The sequence below is a fragment of the Stegostoma tigrinum genome, chromosome 26, assembly GCF_030684315.1.
Source record: "Stegostoma tigrinum isolate sSteTig4 chromosome 26, sSteTig4.hap1, whole genome shotgun sequence".
Lineage (NCBI taxonomy): Eukaryota > Metazoa > Chordata > Chondrichthyes > Orectolobiformes > Stegostomatidae > Stegostoma > Stegostoma tigrinum.
The window spans coordinates 39,355,716-39,374,209 of NC_081379.1; the positions used below are offsets into that span (position 1 = coordinate 39,355,716).

The window sequence follows — 18,494 nt, forward strand, 5'->3', positions numbered from 1 at the left end:
ACAGAAAATTCCAGAAAACCATCTACAAGGTATAAAAACAGAGTTCACCTGCAGACTGCTCTCGGAATCCTTTTCAGGACACCAGCACAGCAAGAGGCAGAGACCAGCTGACCGTTCACAGAGAAAGGGAGCGGGAGAGAGCAAGCGAAAGAAAGCAGCTTTGCAGACCCCGAGACAGAGCCACAGAAACAGTAACTATGTAAATTTACAAGCGACTGGGAAAATACAGTAACCCTAAATGGCCAAATAGAATTAGGAATAATACATTTACTATTAAAAATTACAGTAAATTTGTTCCTAATAAAGTGGGAATGTTTTGCTTTGGTTCCAGCTTGTGTTTGTGTTGATTTGACTGCTTCGGTATTGTGGGATACCTAGGCAAATTCATTCATCACACACTGGTTAAAGTTGTGAGGAACCAGATGACACCTTCCCCCATATCCATTAACAGGCCTTCACAGAAGCAGAAAGAGGCACAGACAGATTAAATGCACAGTCAAAACGCGGGTAAAGGTGGTCGTCCAATTTAACAAAGGGTACCATATTTTCTAGAGGATGAACAGCTAGAAACGCTGGCAATCCAAACAGAGTTCTGAAGGATCATCGTTGATCTGAAACTTCAACTATGGTTCTCTCCAGAGAAAACTGATCTGACTGCCTGAGTATTTCTAGCTAGTTTAGTTTTTATTTCAGATGTCCAGTGTATATATTATTTGTGTGGAGGTCTGAAGAGAATTGTGGCTACAGGTACATAAATCATTAAAACACCATGAACAGATTCAAAACTTCCCATGGAACCCTGGTCTTTAATATCAAACAAACTGACAGACAAGGGGATAGGGATGCTTCAACGATACAAAGTCCTGGTTGTACAACACCTGGAGTACCACAAGCCATTCCAGAAGGGTCTAGGCCCGAAACGTCAGCTTTTGTGATCCTGAGATGCTGCTTGGCCTGCTGTGTTCATCCAGCTTCACACTTCGTTATCTTGGATTCTCCAACATCTGCAGTTCCCATTATCCCTCTCCCAGACACATCTTAGGAAGGAGCACCACAGAGGCATTACCGGAATAACCTTGGACTCCAAGGCTTAAATTCTGAGGAGATATTACACAAACTATGCTTGTGTTCCCTGAGGTTCAAAAGACTGGAGGATAATTTGATAAAGGAAATAAATAGGGTAGTGTCAACAACGGCTAAGTTGTTAGCACTTCTGTTTGTGTTCCCAGGTCCAAAGCAACCAGGGATGGTACTTCACAGCAGTAGAAGAGAAACTAAATGACAAAAGACCAAAGAACAAACCTAGGAACTTCTTCCCGGAACAATAATAAAGTTCCCTTTGCCCTCACTTTCATCATATCTACAAATGCTCATTCCCAAGATTGTTCTCTGCCATTTCTGGTGTGATGTTACACCAAATATCTTTCCCGGTCAGCATTCCAAAGGGATAGTTTTCTCCACAGCACCCTGGTCCACTCCTCCACTTCTCACAGCAGCTTGCCATGTGAGTGCAGGTACATAAAACACCTGCCGTTCACCTCCTCCCTTCTCTGCCCAAACATCCCTTCCAGGTGAAAGAGCAATTTACTCGTACTCCTTTCAATATAGTATACTGTAACCACTGCTCACATTGTGGTCTGTTTTACATCAGAAAGGGCGATTATGATTCAAAACAGCTTGATTTGACTGGTGACCTACCAGTGCAACATTTTGCTCTCTCACGGTGCTTTGTCTGCAGCTGCGTTCCAATAAAGCTCAATGCAAACTTATTATCTTTTGAGTAGGCACTTTATAGCATATGCATGTATATAAAATCAAAATAGGTAGCTGAACCATAAGTTGATTTTACCAATGACACAAACCTGAAGGAAATTTTTTTTAAATTGCAAGAACAGGAAAGTTTAAGATAATACATTACAGTCGGTTCTGCTATAAATGCACTACAGATCATGTTTCACTAACACAATTTGGTTTTTAATCTCTTGGTTCTAATTTCTTTAACAGGGCTGACATGTTAGATGGAGTAAAAACAAAATACACAAGAATGTAACGACAAGAAGAAAAATAAACTGCTAGTTCTACAAGTGAGAGACACCCACTGGGTTTAAATCAGAGAGGGCAGGATGCAGGCTGCTGAATATCATCACATCAGGACAATTAGTGATCTGTGACAGGCAAAATTAAGTAGAATCTTTGAAGATGGAATCCAGAAAGAAACTGTCCCATTCCAGCATTCACTTCGATCAGTGTGACAGGAACACATGGACCTCAGATGCATGTTCTCATATTAAATTTAAACCATATATTTTTGATCACATTTAAGATGCAAGATTTAAAACAAAAATATGTAAACGGCCGGCACAATTTTTAAAATCCTGTTCTGAAGATGTCCAGGTAAAGTGACATAATGCACTTGTTATACTGTGCACTTTAGTTCTGTAGCAGAATAAGTATCAGTACATAAACCCATGTATGAAGCTGCATTCGTTAATGATCTTCATCCTTAAACATATGAAGTTGCTTGATACCAGGAGTGTCCAAAGCTTTAGGTCCAAACTTAGGTCATGGCGCACACACGGTTCCTCGCTGTCCAATATAAAGGTTAAATGAATATTCCGGTTAATTGATGTTGACATTTTCATTTAGCGTTTATTGCCAAATGCACCTTTTCTAAATCTCCAAGATCATAAAATTTAAATAGTATGGAATATGCAATACTAAACTGAAACCAAGTTGATTGGACTTTGTGGGTTCAATCGCCAGAAGTTGTGGGCCATCATATGGACACTCTAGCTTTACATGGACATTCTACACTGAACGACCTTCCAAGTATTCAGGTTTATAGCAAAAACATTGGCTGTCAAACATGAAACGGAAACAAAAACGCACCAGAGACAATGACCCTGAAATCTGATCTGCGGGCAGCTGGTCCTGGTCTTCCTCTAGATCCACCGCCGACTCCGCCAACTCCTCTGCCTCTCTGGAATTCCACCCGTAAACGATAGACTCCATAATCATAACCATTTCTTCCATAGACTGCGTCTTGTGCATCTCTGCCAATGCAAGGGGGGAGGAAGAAGTTAAGCCACAATTTTCCATCTATTTGGAAATTTCCTCCTATGTGTAACTCAAGGAAAGATCCAGTCAAAGTTGCCACCAACAGGATGTCTGTAATTGATCTATTTATTTCAGATGCTCCAGAGGATTCCCAGCGGAGAAGTAAACGGATGGTCCTGTTGGCTGAACAACGTCATCACAAGCTGCAAAGGTACACAGGTATATCAGCACAAAAAGAACTTTGGAGCTGAACCTAGAAAAAGAATACAATTTTTTTCAATTAAAAAAGGTTATGTTTCGAGGGTGGAGGGTCCTTCTGAACTTTATTGAACTAGGCTGATCATTTAGTACGAGTCCAACACACAGCTGAGTTTACTACAATATTAGAATTGCACAATTTGTCTTCTGTCTCCAAAGCTTCTAACTGACTACAGTATAGAGGCTGTAAATGCACAATTCACAGACGTCATAGTGCTAAATTTTAATACTACATCCAATTAAAATTGTGACAAACATTTATTGTATATAGAGAAATTTTAAGATGTACAAATGCTGATAAAGTACTACTAATAATAGGGATAACAGCGTGAAGCTGGATGAACGTAGCAGGCCAAGCAGCATCAGAGCAGCAGGAAAGCTGACGTTTCAGGTCTGAACCCTTTTTTTGAAGAAGGGTCCAGACCCAAAGCATCAGCCTTCCTGCTCCTCTGATGCTGCCTGGCCTGCTACGTTCATCCAGCTCTACACCTTCTTATCTCAGATTCTCCAGCATCTGCAGTTCCTTCTAATTATAGGCACAATCGGTTCTGCTACAACGTGATTGCTGCATTCCTGCGCAACATTGCATTACAGAAAATCGTGCTATAGCAATAATGGAGCCTATGGGAAAAGTGGGGTTTGGCAGACCACCAAAAATAAACCAAAATCACTCAAAAGACTAACACAAAGGATAGTACAGCTTGAATAAGTGTTTTAATCATACTTAATAAATGAAATAAAAGTAAATTTAACACATTACCTTGACAACACATTAAGTTGACTTGACAGGGGAGGAGGTTTTGAGGTTGCTCTGTTGTTAATGCAGGGACTGAGGGTCATCATCGTCACCACTTTCAGGTGCAGTTGTGGTTGCAGGTTTAGGGTGAAAAATAGTTAATCCAGAAGTGGACGACTGTGGTTCATTGCTTTCCAACTGTTTCTTGGGGGTTGGCTTAGAAAAGACATTCAGTTTTTGTTGGTTTGCCCTTTCTCTCTGTTCATGAAGAAGCTTTTCATAGGGTGCCAAATAAGACCTTATTCCACGAACTGCAACCCTGCTGCGTTCTGCATTATAATCGGTATCCTCTAAGAGTCGCAACTGTTTCTGAATTTCCCTCAGGATTGAAGACAAAACAGAAGTGGAAAGCTCTTGTGGTGCTGCATCCTGAACTACTTCAACTTCATCTCCAGCTTCCACTTCCCGCTCAGCGACAAGTTGTTGTAGATCAGCTGTAGAGAGATCTTCACAGTGGCCTTCTTCGTCAATTAATTTTACTATGGCAGGAAATGCCATTGCATGCTCCGCGTCTGCATTGGCAGCTTTGCCACATAACTTTATGTTATGAAAAGCATAGCGGTTCTTAAAACCAGCAAACCAGCCACTGCTAGCACTAAATGCAGGCACATCTGCAGGATTTTCAGCTTTTTTTGTTAAATCTTCATAAATTGATAAGGCTTTCTCTTTTATGCTGAGAAAAGTGGTCCCAGATTGCTTTTTCATTTGATCTTCTATCCATACACTTAGAAGGCGCTCCATCTCCTCAAGCTCCTTTGTCCGTGACCTCATAGATTTGCTAGCGCTCAGACTTGTTCCAGCAATATAACTTGCTTTGATTTTTTCGGCATTGTCTCTAATGGTGCGTAAGGTGGACTCCTTTATTCCTGTTACACGAACTATATCGCATGTTCTCTCATTACGCTCAAAACGCTTTATAACATCTAGCTTCTCTTCCAGTGTTATAGCCTTTCTCTTACGTTCACCACCTGCAATTTTATCACCAGGACGCTTCCTGCTAACATTCTTGTCACTTTGTCCTCGCATTTTTGTGGGTAACACAGCAGAATTTGCAAAAATAAAACAAATATCACGGAGTACCGTACCCCTCACAGTAAGTGCTTCGCGCCAAAATCTGCGAAATGATCATGTGATGCTGGCGGGGAGACTCTTTTCAGCACTAACACTGCACATGCTCAGGACAAAGCTCGCAAAACAATCATGTCATGTTAACGTGACGGGAGATGTCGACGTGTATTCTGTGCACCCGATCGAATCGCTTCGTAACCAACACACATGTGCATTTTAGAAATAGCGCTCCCGTATTCTTTAGTCACATTATAGCCAATTCGCATTGCTAGAACACGCATTGTAACAGAACCGACTGTATAACTTTGGTATAAAATGTTACTTTGTACAGTATATATATGTAATGCACTCAGTTGCATGAGGCAAGCATCGATTTTTTGTTTACACTCAAAGCAGCATATTCACACTCAGGTTGCATCTCTACATTTATGTCAACAATGCAATCCACAAACCTTAGAAAACTTTAAAAAGGGAAATACAAAATTAATTCAACTTCTTTGTATTGCACAAGATCACTACTGTAAATTATGACTGCTGTCATTTTTTGATATTGTCTCAACAATGGCTACAGAAATCAATATTATTCTATCAAATCCTGATCTCTGCAGCTGATATCTACATATCACTGACACTTTGTTGCAGGGAGGACATTACTACAGTCACATGGATATGACGAGAAAAAGAAATTTAGGACGGAAGGATCCACTGCCATTGTCACATCATGATGAGCCACTGCTTCCATAAGGTTTTTCCCGCTTGGGTCCCATGAATTCAAGTCCTTCAATTGGGATTTCTTTTTCTTTGATAGCTTTCTGTAATTCAAATAAATTCATTGTCATTAATAAGCACCAGTTACGTTGGAAACCCTGAAGTCATTTGCATAGTTATTTAAAAATAAACAAAAACAGAACAAAGAAAATTTGATACTTCAGTCAGTAAATGGTTAATAATAAAACCTTGACTCTCTCTCCCACAATCTCACACCCAGTGCAATGCAGTCAGGGGTGCTAATTTTTCAAATTAAAATGTTGAAAACTTCAAATGGTTGCAAATACCCCACGAGCGTTATTTGAAGAGTATGGGAGTTCCTCTGCCTGCCTTCAGCAGTATACAACCACAAAAATAATGAACAGATTATTTATCACATTGTTTGCAAGAACATTTACATAAAATGACCAACACCTTCCACCCCAACCTTAAGTTCACCTGGACCATCTCTAACACCTCCCTCACCTTACTGGACCCCTCTGTCTCCATCTCAGGCAATCACCTGGAAACTGATATCCATTTCAAGCCCACCGACTCGCACAGCTGCCTAGAATACACCTCCTCCCACCCACCCTCCTGCAAAAATGACATTCCCTATTCCCAATTCCTTCGCCTCCGCCGAATCTGCTCCCAGGATGAGGCACTTCACTCCCGTAAATCTCAGATGTCCTCGTTTTTTCAAGGACCGCAACAGCCCCCCTGCAGTGGTCGATAGCGCCCTCGACCGTGTCCCTCGCATTTCCCACAACTCATCCCTCACACCCCGTCCCCGCAACAACAACCAAAACAGAATCCCCCTCGTCCTCGGGTACCACCCCACCAACCTCCGGATCTAACGCGTCATCCTCCGACACTGCCGCCATCTGCAATCCGACCCCAACCCCAAAGATATTTATCCACCCCCCATCCCTTGTCTGCCTTCCAGAGGGACCACTCTCTCTGTAACTCTCTTGTCCACTCCACACTCCCCGCCAACCCCATGACACCTGGCACTTTTCCCCGCAACTGCAGGAAGTGCTACACCTGACCCCACACCTCCCCCCTCACTCCCATCCCAGGCGCCAAGAAAATTTTCCACATCAAGCAGACGTACACCTGCACATATGCCAATGTGGTACACTGCATCCGCTGTTCTCATTGTGGCCTCCTCTACATTGGGGAAACCAAGCGGAGGCTTGGAGACCGCTTTGCAGAACACCTCCGCTCAGTTCGCAATAAACAGCTGCACCTCCCAGTTGCAAACCATTTCCACTCCCCCTCCCATTCTTTAGATGACATGTCCATCATGGGCCTCCTGCAGTGCCACAACGATGCCACCCGAAGGTTGCAGGAACAGCAACTCATATTCCGCTTGGGAACCCTGCGGCCCAATGGTGTCAATGTGGATTGCACAAGCTTCAAAATCTCCCCTCCACGTACCGCATCCCAAAACTAGCCCAGCTCATCCCCACCTCCCTAACCTGTTCGTCCTCTCACCCATCCCCTCCTCCCACCTCAAGCCCCACCCCCATCTCCTACCTACTAACCTCACCCACCGCCATGACCTGTCCGTCCTCCCTGGACTGACTTAACTCCTCCCTAACCTCTCCACTTACACTCACCTTTACTGGCTCCATCCCCGCCACTTTGACTTGTCTGTCTCCTCTCCACCTATCTTCTCCTCTATCCATCTTCGATCCGCCTCACCCTCTCTCCCTATTTATTTCAGAACCCCCTTCCCCCTCCCCTCCCCCCCCCTCTCCCCTCCCCCCCCCTCCCCCCCCCCTCTCTCCCCCCCTCCCCTCCCTCTCCCTCCCCTCCCCCCTCTCCCTCCCCCCCCTCCCCCCCCCCTCCCCCTCCCCTCCCCTCCCCTCCCCTCCCCCCTCCCCTCCCCTCCCCTCCCCCTCCCCCCCCTCTCCCCTCCCTCTCCCCTCCCCCCCCTCTCCCCTCCCCCCCCCTCCCCCTCCCCTCCCCCCCCTCCCCTCCCCCCCCCCCTCCCCTCCCCTCCCCCCCCCCTCCCCTCCCCCCCCCCCTCCCCTCCCCCCCCTCCCCTCCCCCCCCCTCTCCCCCTCCCCTCCCCTCTCCCTCCCCCTCTTCCTCCCTCCCCCTCTTCCTCTCCCTCCCCCTCTTCCTCTCCCTCCCCCTCTTCCTCCCTCCCCCTCCCCCTCTTCCTCCCTCCCCCTCCCCCTCTTCCTCCCCCCCCCTCCCCCTCTTCCTCCCCCTCCCTCCCCCTCTTCCTCCCCCTCCCCCTCTTCCTCCCCCTCTTCCTCCCCCTCCCTCTTCCTCCCTCCCCCTCTTCCCCTCTTCCTCTCTCCCTCCCTCCCCCTCTCCCCCTCTTCCTCCCTCCCCCTCTTCCTCTCTCTCCCTCCCCCTCTTCCTCTCTCTCCCCCTCTTCCTCTTTCACCTTCCACTCTCCCCCACCTTCACACACTGCTGATACTGTTTGAAGAGCTCGCTGCACGGATCCGGGCTGCGGTCTCCCTTCAGGAATTTCTCGGCAAACCAGCGGTTGAAGCACAGGTCGTAGCCGCGCTTCAGCTCCACACACTCAGAGCCCACACTGTTCATGTCGAGGAAAGGCCGCACGCCTCACAGCCCACGTGACACCTACCGCCAAAGGCGGGCGGGCTCCGCCCCGCCATCATTAATACTGGCAAATGCAGTGTCGCACCTGGGAGGCGCCATCATTGATATTGGTGAACCCTGACATACTCCCGCAAGGTGTCATCATTGATACTGGCAAACTCTGCCCTCAAACCGCGAAGCGCCATCGTTCACACCGGCAAACAATCCCCATTCCACACACAAGGGACGCTGTCATTGATATTGGCATCTAGCACCCACACCCCGGGGTGCCATTGTTGATATTGGCAAATCGCCTCACCGACACCCGGAAGACGCCATCATTGAGACTGGCACTGGCCATGTGTTCTGCGATGTGTGGGATTTGGCCCGTTCTTTTCCTCTCTCTCTGCGCTGCACCAGTTTCCCACCCTCGTTTATTTTATCTGCGGCAAAGCTGTCTGTGCTGAGAGCTGGTGGGAGGAAGGCTCCGGGCTGTCAATCATGCTCAATTGCCAACCTCCCGATCACCAGGACATCTCCTTTTCCAGGAGAAATCAATGGGTTTGAAGTCAAAGAGACGCCGGATCAGCAGACCACAACTTAAGACTCCATTAAAATTTAATGCGAAAATTGAGAGCGGAAAAAAAAACCTAACGCCCGAACAGGGACTTGAACCCTGGACCCTCAGATTAAAAGTCTGATGCTCTACCGACTGAGCTATCCGGGCCCTGAAGTCAAATCTCACTACATTTCATTACAGCTCAGAAACTAGTCTTCTCCTGTCAAGAATATGTTTTTGTCTATTTCATTTGTTTGTCCAGTTTCCCCTCTAAGACCCCCATGTTATAGAACAGCCTCCCTAAAAAATTTACACGTTTACTCTCCTAATTACTGTCTGGATAAGACATTCTCCTGGATTTCTTGTTGCGTATCATATTTACAGCCTGATCTCCTGCTCATAACTTAAAGGCTCTATCCTATCTGGTGCGCGTTCAGACAAACTCTGGGTCTGGCACCAGACTATGGAGCAACTTTTTCAAAATCAAATTTAAACACAATAAACCAAAATGAATTAAATTATAGAGCAGCAGGGCACTGCAACGGATCTCAAATGTTCAAATTAAACCTGTAAAATTGAAATTAAAATGTTATTTTGGGTGGTGAGAATGCACTCCAGCCCCAGTGATGCTCATGGTTGAGGAAGTTTTTCTTCATTTATTCATTTATGGGATTGTGGGTGTTTCTGACTGGCCTGCATTTATTGCCCCTCCCAAGCTGTCCTTGAGAACGTGGTATTGAGCTGCCTTCATCAACCGCTGCAATTCACCTGCTGTGGTTGACCTGCAAAGTTTGTCAGGGAGGGAATTCCAGGATTTTGACCTAGCGACAGTGAAGTAACAGCGATATATTTCCAAGTCAGGATGGTGAGTGGCTTGGAGGGAAACTTGTATATACCTACTGCCATTGTCCTTCTAGATGGAAGTGGTGGTGGGCTTGGAAGATGCTGTCTAAGGATTTCTGGTTAATTTCTGCAGTGTATCTTGTAGATACACACTGCTGCTACTGAGTGTTGGCGGTGGAGGGAGTCAACACTTGTGAATGTATTTCCAATCAAGTCAGCTGCTTTGTCCTGAATAATGTTAAGCTTCTTGAATGTTGTTGGGGCTGCACTCATCCAGGCAAGTGGGGAGTGTTCCATCACACTCCTGACCTGTGCCTTGTAGATAGTGGACAGGCTCTAGGGAGTCAGGAGGTGAGTTACTCGCTGCAGTATTCCTGGCGTCTGACCGGCTCTTGTAGCCACTGTGTTTATGTGGTGAGTCCAGCTGAGTTTCTACTCAATGATAATCTCCAAGATGTTGATAGTGGGGTAGTCAGTGACGGTGTCACCATTGAATGTCAGTGTTCCAGCAGATGCTCTGTGTTCCCTCTCCAAGGACAACCAGGCATTAACATCCCAGGGAAAGGATGAAAATGTCCTGACTGGATTCTGCTTAGGCCTGTTTGTGCCCCATCTCTCCCCCTGCCCGCTGCTGTCTGGTGTCTCCTCTCTTCTCCCTCCTACTCTGACAGTTTTTACTGAGGGTTTGTGTCAATTCTCAAAATGGGATGAAAGTAGGACAAAGTTTGGAAGCTCTGTCCTAAGCCATTTTGCCACCAAGTCTAGATGGCATTGTCATCGTAGGTGGTGCTTAAAGCCCTCCTTAGTATTAACCCATTCAAACCCTTACACCATATAGAACACCATGCACCAAGTCCTCCAACCTGCTTGCCACTTCTCACTCTGTCACATCATTGGGATGAACCCGGCATTTGGAGTGATTTCTTTCCAATTTGTCCATCCCAACATTCACTTCCATTTAAAAAACTGTGTTTCTTTCTTTTTGTTGTTTGATGCTCAGTAAGCCCATAGCAATAATAGACCTGCCTCTGTCCTAAGACAATGTGTGCTGCTGGGCAAGCGTTTGCCAATTTGTAAGCAATGTGCCTTCAAATCCAGCAATGTTTATTTCGAGAGAAGCAGCGTTAATATTTCAGATCAGTCAACCTTCCGTCCATCAAAGGGTAGGTATCAGATAACAAACCTGTAATGTTAACCTTACACTTGTCTCTACACTGAAGCTGAGGGATTTCAGTATTTTTGGTTTGTCAATGTCATGCTTTTCATCAGTTATAGTTCACTAACCTTAACAATGCGAGGCACTCAAAATATATCCTGAAATAACTCCACAAAGGCTGGGTATTCTGTCACCAACTCTCCCTTTATTTACACGTGGAAAGTGCTTGACACTGGTCCGGCTCCTCCGGAACCAGCTCTCAGAGTGAGCAAAATGTCGGGCACTCCTGTTAATATCTGTCAGCCAGGGCTCCCTGATTGGACCAGGTTAACAGCCCCAATCAGGGAACGCATACTCTACGAGGTCCACCTGTCTGTATAATTAGTACATCCCTTCCACTCTGAGTCCAAGGACATAGTCCTACCCTTTTTTGGTAGCTCTTCCTGGGGTGTTATAGCACTGGGATAGGTTCTTCCAACTCTGTCTCTGATAATGCACTTCTTGCACCCAGCCCATCCTAGAAGAAATTCAAAGTCTTCTTTAGGCGGCAAAGACTTCAAGGTGGTGACATCCTCTGTGTCCATCTCAGATTCTGAAGTATCTACTACACCTGATGGAGGAGATGAACCCATGGGTTCTGGAACAGTCAGAAAGGCATTCGAGGAGCCAGGCACATTTTGCTCTCGCACTATTTTACAAATTTGCAGCTTCCACACGGCCCACTTGCTTGTTTAGGACTGTCGTACCTACCTGAACTTTGCATGTCACTGGAACTGACCTCGTGTCGACAAGCCCTTACTCATGCAGGGCGATTGCCGTGGTTCCTATACCAAACTTCATCCCCTGAAGTAAAATGTCTCTCTTGCTTAGAGGAGTCTTGTATCTGGCACCGGCGTTCCTTATGCCATTTCACTCACGCTGATTTAACCTAGTGTTGAGTCTTCTCCCCATTGGTAACTCTGCTGGAACTATCCCTGTAATTGAAAAAGGGGTGGTCCTATAATCAAATAAGAACTGAGACAGTTTGGTATTGAGAGTGAAGCAGTAGGCTGTTTCTTTAAGCCTGCCTTCAAAGTTTGGACTGGTCTTTCTGCCAGACCATTGGACGATCAATGGTATGGAGCTGTCCTTACATGCTGAATGCCATTCAACTTTAGGAAATACTCGAACTCCCTGCTGATAAACGACGATCCGTTGTCTGGGACCAACATCTCCAGGAGCCGGCGTAATGCAAAAGATGCGCAGTTTCTGTGTTTGACGAATGAACTCTTTGCACATCCAGCCACTTGGAGTGGGCATCTGCAGTGACTAAGAACATTCAGACCGTGAGAGGACCTGCATAGTCAATGTGTAATTGAGTCCAGGCTTACCCAGCTATTCCCACAAATGTCAGGGAGCTGCTGGCGGTAATTTTTGTCAGATTTACAGCCCCAATATCATATGAGCCCATCAGGCTGACCTCATTACAGTCACTACATATTCCATGTTATGAGACAGAACAACATACAAGTGAATTATATTTTGTTTAAAACAGTTTTTACATTGAATTTAATGGAATATGTTGGATAGAAACACCATTTTGGTAAACTAGTTATACGCTGGAAGGGAAATGAAATTTTTTTGAAAAATTAGCAGAAGCAGGATTTGAACACTGTGGTTGTGCCAGAGATCAATTTTCAGGTGTACAAGTCAGGCCAGGTTGCATCATTCCCAAGTTTTCCTGTTTTTCCCTTCTGCTATTCCACACATCATTCCGTCTACTTCATCTCAGTCTTTGAGTATTTTGTATTGAAACAATGGCCTGTTTTTGGGAAGTCTGTGAGATGCAGCTTGACAACAGGCCATGATAAGCAGAAAGTTGTACACAAGACCATCAAATCCTGCAAACCTGTGGTTATAAATCATCACTTCGAGATGTGGCTGAAAAACATCAGGAGGAAATGGAACTTGAAGGAACGATGGCCCGATTCAATTCCCTTGGTGCAGATTCTTTGTTATAATAAAATGGGTTTCTGGCTTGTCTAAATTATAACTAAACTTGCTTTTGTGCAAGAAAAATAGCAGGGATTCATTTCAGGTGTCATGACAACTAATGAATCTATGATTGTACTTTACTGTACAATTTCAGTTAAGCACGTTACCGTGAAATGTTCAAATTCACTTGTCTATAAAAGAAAAGAAAGCGTCACAAGTCTAGATCATTGTCTTCTTCTGAATTGGGTTTGTGTTCTGAGTCGTTTTGGCAGTTGTAATTTTACTGCTCAGTCTTTGTGAATAAAGGGATTAACAGATAGCTTAAAAGCATTCCTGCATCCAGAATGTCTCGACACAATATTATAAAGCATTCTGTTGTAACTGCTGTAAAAAGGAATTTGATGGTTAGTTCAGTTTGTAATTTCTATATGGTCATAGAGTCATGGAATTGTACAGCCAGGAAACAGGCCCTTCAGTCCAACTCATTTATGCCATTCAGATATCCTAGATTAATCTAGTCCCATTTGCCAGCATGTAGTCCATATCCCTCTAAACCCTGTCCATATACCCATCTCGATGCCTTTTAAATGTTGTAATTGTACCAGCATCCACCACTCCCTCTGGCAACTCATTCCATACATGCAACACTCTGTGTGAAAAAGTTTTCTCTTAGGTTCCTTTTAAATCCTTGCCCTCTCATCTCAAACCCTAGTTTCGGACTCCCCCCACCCTAGGTAAAAGACCTTGCCGATTCTCCCTATCCATGCCCCTCGTGATTTTGCAAACCTCTACAAGGTCACCCCTCACCCTCTGAAACTCGAGACTGAAAGGCCCCAGCTAATTCAATCTCTCCCTATGGCTCAAACTCTTAAACCCCAGCAACATCCTCATAAATCATTTCTGCACCCTCTCAAGTTTAACAACATCTTTCCTATAGCGGGAGACTGGTATGCAGTATTCCAAAACCAGTCCAACCAATGACCTGGACAGCCGCAACATGACATCCCAGGTGAGTCAAATCCAGAATGCAGCTGTCACTTATATTCTGAGCTATACAATAAATTTGGTTTGTGGCCATTAACAGGCCCAGGCAGTAGAGAGTGTCGTATCTGCTGAGTGTTTGTACCTCTTCCACAGTTATGTTCTTGCCCAGGTATCCTTGGAGAGGGAACATGTGGTTTACATCAATGCCTTTGATGCCTTTAGAGAGAGGTGGGCATCTGGGGGGGATACAATGCTTTATCTCTCCCTCCCCCCCTCCCTCACCTTTGCTCCTAATAAGCTTTGTACATAAATTATTCAATTAGAAAACATGGTAACTTACTAGGGGTGGTCAACAGATGAAAAGATACCACAGGTGATTTGATGACCAGGAGAAACAGGTTCAGTTCTGTGCAAGAGAACTTCTGGATGTAAAAATAAATAAATTGTTCATGAATTCAGAAGTCAATGTGAACATCTTTACTCAAATAATAGTGAGGATATGGAACTCAATATCTAAGGGAATGTTTAAGTAAATTGATGCATTTAACAGGAAGCCAGACAAGCATTTGATCCAAAGAAAATGAAATAGAGGGTTGCAACTGTAGAGTTAGATGAGGGAATTTGGGGGGATGCTTGAGTGAGGCATAACACAGTATGGACTGGATGAGCTGAATTTCCTGGTTCTGTGTTGTTTGTCATCTGTAACCTATGGAGCGGGAGAATCTCAAAAGAGGTTGGATAATTCACAAGAAAAGACAGCTGGAAAACTAGCCAGGAGACTGTTTAAAAAGAAACAACTGATTGGATTTAACGAAAAGTGTTGTAGATTGTCTTGAACATTTGCTGAATGAATGCTGTTTTGTGTCACGAAGGTGTGATGGATATTTTTGAGTAATCAACATACTGGGTTGAAGAGGTTACTTGTTTGCGCTGTCTGAGCAACTGTATTAATGTCACTGAGGAGAACACAGGCTCTGGTTCAATGGCTCTCACTCTAACTATCCAAGCTAACTTATCAATTAAAAGCTTTGAAAATAAAACTGAACCATCGCATTGCAGCACAGCTAAAGATGTGCAGGCTAGGTGGATCGGCCATGCTAAATTGCCCGTAGAGTTCAGGGGTGTGTGGGTTATAGGGGGATGGGTCTGGGTGGGATGTTCCAAGGGGCGGTGTGGACTTGTTGGGCTGAAGGGCCTGTTTCCACACTGTAGGGAATCTAATCTAATCTAAAGTGGGACAAACATTAACAACTTCCAAAGCAGCCATTTAAAGTTGCTGAAGAAAGTATCTGTATTATCACAGATAAAGAAATAAAAACAATGGAGGAAAGAAAGACAAAGGAAGCCAGTGCCAACATGAGGATGAAATGTAGGGATTGGAATTTGAGGGGGAAAGGGTACAAAGAAGAAAAGGGACAAACATGAGGATGATACAAAGTACAATTCTGTTTAAAGCTTTTGAGAAGATTTGTAGCTCGGGTTGTGATCGAGGTTGTAGACTTGCTCGCCGAGCCGCTGTGTTTGGTTGTAGATGTTTTCTCACCCTGCTAGGTAACATCATCGGCACACCTCCGGTGAAGTGTTGGTGTTCTGTCCCGCTTGTAATTAACATGCCTCGGTTTGCTGGGGCAGTTGCTATTACTCCCGGTTCTGTTTCTCAGTGGTTTGTATATTGGGTCCAATTCACTGTGTTTGTTGATGGCGTTCTGGTAGAAATGCCAGGTCTCCAGGAATTCCCCGGCATGTCTCTGTTTGGCTCGTGCTATTACGGATGTGTTGTCCCAGTCGCATTTGTGTCCTTCTTTGTCCATGTGTAGTGAAACAAGTGAGAACTGGTCGTGTCTCTTGGTGGCTGTTTGGTGTCGTGTATCCTTACTATCAGTTTTCTTCCAGTTCGGCTTAAGTAACATTTCTCACAGGCCTTGCATGGTATTTTGTATGTTACCTTAGTTTTACTGGTTGTGGGTATGGGATCCTTTCCATTAGTCAGTAGCTGTCGCAGGGTGGTTGTCAGTTTGTGGGCTGCCCTGATACCTAGGGATCTGAGTAGTCGTGGTCATCTCTGATATATGGTAGGCTGACTGGCGTATCTGGCCGTGTTGTGTCTTCCTGATGTGGTCTGGCACAGAGGTAATGGTGGATTGTGCTTTTTGGGTATCTATTCCTTTTAAAGACTCTGTATAAGTGCCCCCCGTTCTGCTTTGCTTGGTTCACGGTTGCTGCAGGGTATTGTGGTCCGTTTGAATAATGTCCTGATGCAGCTCTGTTTGTGTGTGTTGGGCTGGTTGCTGGTGTAATTGAGGATCTGGTCCATATGTGTGGTCTTTCTGTATACGCCAGTCTGGAGATCTCCGTTGTTTTTGTGTTTTACCATTATGTCTAGGAAGGGTGGTCAGTTCTTGTTCTCTTCTTCTTTGGTGAATTTTATCCCAGTGAGAATGTTGTTTATGTCTCAGTGGGCTTCCTCTAGTCATGTGTGTTTGATAATCACAAGGGTGTTGTCTACATATGACACAGAGTTAGGGTTGGATAGTGGGGAGCACTGTCCTTTCTAACCTTTGCATTACTGCTTCAGCTATCAGTCCTGCAGAACACCGACACTTCACTGGAGGTGTACTGACGATGCTACCTAGCAGGGTGACAAAATGTCTGCAACTAAACACACCGGCTCAGCGAGCAAGTCTACAACCTCATCCAGTTATATTGTTGGCGTAAAGTGGAGTTCAAAGGGTTATGATTGCAATGGTGAGTGAAGATCTAAGTACTCCCCCAGAGATCTGAATATATTACATAAAATAGTTTATTGTAATGCCAGAGCTTTTCAAACAGGTCATGGCTTGTGTAGTGTAGAGAAGAGGTCTTCCTGCCAGATGCTTGATATATGTCTGAAGCCTCACTGTTTTTACACGCTGCTCTTGAGACAGCAAGAATCCCACCATGGCTGATGGTGGAATTTGATTTCAATAAATATCTGAAATTAAAAACCTATTGATAACCGTGAATCCATTTTCAATTGTTGGAAAAGCCCATCTAGTTCACTGATGTCTTCTAGGGAAGCAAACCGACATCCTTACCTGGTCTGGCCTACATGTGACTCCAGACCCACAGCGATGTGGTTGACTCTCAACTGCCCTCTGGGTAATTCGGAATGGTCAATAAATCCAGCCTGGCCAGCAGTGGCCTCATTTCCATGAATGAATAAAAGAAAACTGTCAACTCCCCCCACTTCTGCCATGTAGCTTTGCAAAGCAGCAAAAGATGCAATTGTTAATGTTAAAGTTTGTTACTAATTTGCTCCCTGATACAGGACTTTGTTGTTCCACTGGCTGTTCCCAAGAACACACATCATAACAAACATCTTCAGCAACTGCTGGAGGGCCACTGACTCGCTGAAATTCACCTCTTCTGCTTCTCGAAAAGTTGTTGGTCTTCCAATACAAGGAACCGCTGATGTCAGTGCTACAGATGGGAATATGCTAAAGTTCAGGACCATGTGCTAGGGACTGCACCAAGCTTTGAGGCAGCCATGCAAGCGTTCAATGGGAAAAGGCTACAATTTGATGATTTCAATGAGCTCAGGTCTGTGTTTTGCACACCCTGCATGATCCAAGATGTGGTCTGTTTGTGGATGAGTGCAGGAATTGCCTGTGGCTGGAGCAACCCGCGTTCTGGGGTTTGGGAGTTTGCTGGAGCAGATGGAGGCACCACCTTGCATTCTCGAGAGGTTTGCGGAGAGCAGCTTTCAAGAGGTGGTCAGTCCACAGCTTAAGGAAGTGCAGACAGAGAGGGAATGGGAGATTGCCAGGTGGAAGAACAGGACCAGGCAGTTAGAGAGGGAACCCTGCAAGTATCTCACTTGAAAATTGCCTTTAGCAAGGCTTTTGATAGGGTCCCTCATGGCAGAATGATCAAGAAGGAAAGAGCCCATGGAATCCAAAACAAAATGGCACATTGGATCCAAAATGGGGCTGACAGGCAGAAAGCAGAGAGTGATTCTAGATGGTAATGGAAGCTTCTGTGACTGGAGTTATATTCCCATTGGGTTCCATTTTTTAAAATTTGTTTTGGGGATGTGGGTGTCACTGGCTGACCAGCATTCATTGCCCGTCCCTAGTTGCCCCTTGAGAAGGTGGTGGTGAGCTGCCTTTTTGAACCGCTGCAGTCCACCTGCTGTGGGTTGAGGCACAATGCCATTAGGGAGGGAATTCCAGGATTTTGGCCCAGCAACAGTGAAGGAACAGTGATATATTGCCAAGTCAGGATGGTGAGTGGCTTGGAGAGGTACTTGAAGGTGGTGGTGTTCCCATATATCTTCTCCCCTTGTGCGTCTATATGGAAGTGGTTGTGGGTTTGGAAGGTGTTGTCTGAGGATCTTTGGTGAATTTCTGCAGTGCATCTTGTAGATGGTTCACACTGCTGCTACTGAGCGTCGGTGGTGGAGGGAGGGGATGCTTGTGGTTGCAGTGCCAATTAAGCAGGTTGCTTTG

General features: G+C 45.2%; 1 protein-coding gene and 1 non-coding gene across 6 annotated transcripts; both read right to left on the reverse strand.

Annotated features, from left to right (window-relative positions):
- Window positions 1-837: 837 nt before the first annotated feature.
- triap1 (TP53 regulated inhibitor of apoptosis 1) lies at window positions 838-8,523 on the reverse strand. Of its 5 annotated transcripts, none has more exons than XM_059655109.1 (3): window positions 4,076-5,899; window positions 2,890-3,310; window positions 840-2,586 (listed from the first exon to the last, which is right to left on the reverse strand). In XM_059655109.1, the coding sequence occupies exon 1, from the start codon at window positions 5,135-5,137 to the stop codon at window positions 4,133-4,135; it is 1,005 nt and encodes a 334-aa protein (XP_059511092.1). In that variant the 5' UTR covers window positions 5,138-5,899; the 3' UTR covers window positions 840-2,586; window positions 2,890-3,310; window positions 4,076-4,132. The 5 variants fall into 5 exon arrangements, with proteins under 5 accessions (XP_059511093.1, XP_059511092.1, XP_059511091.1 ...); XM_059655111.1 differs by adding an exon at window positions 8,348-8,523 and having other exon boundaries at window positions 849-3,310; window positions 4,076-5,991; XM_059655110.1 differs by having other exon boundaries at window positions 838-3,053.
- A 622-nt stretch (window positions 8,524-9,145) lies between these two features.
- On the reverse strand, window positions 9,146-9,218 carry trnak-uuu (transfer RNA lysine (anticodon UUU)). Its single transcript has one exon. It is a non-coding gene; the product is annotated as a tRNA-Lys (tRNA).
- Between the last annotated feature and the right edge of the window lie 9,276 nt (window positions 9,219-18,494).

Coding starts and splice junctions, on each gene's coding strand:
- triap1 (XM_059655110.1), bottom strand. CDS start 5,137: ATGCGAGGACAAAGTGACAAGAATGTTAGCAGGAAGCGTCCTGGTGAT.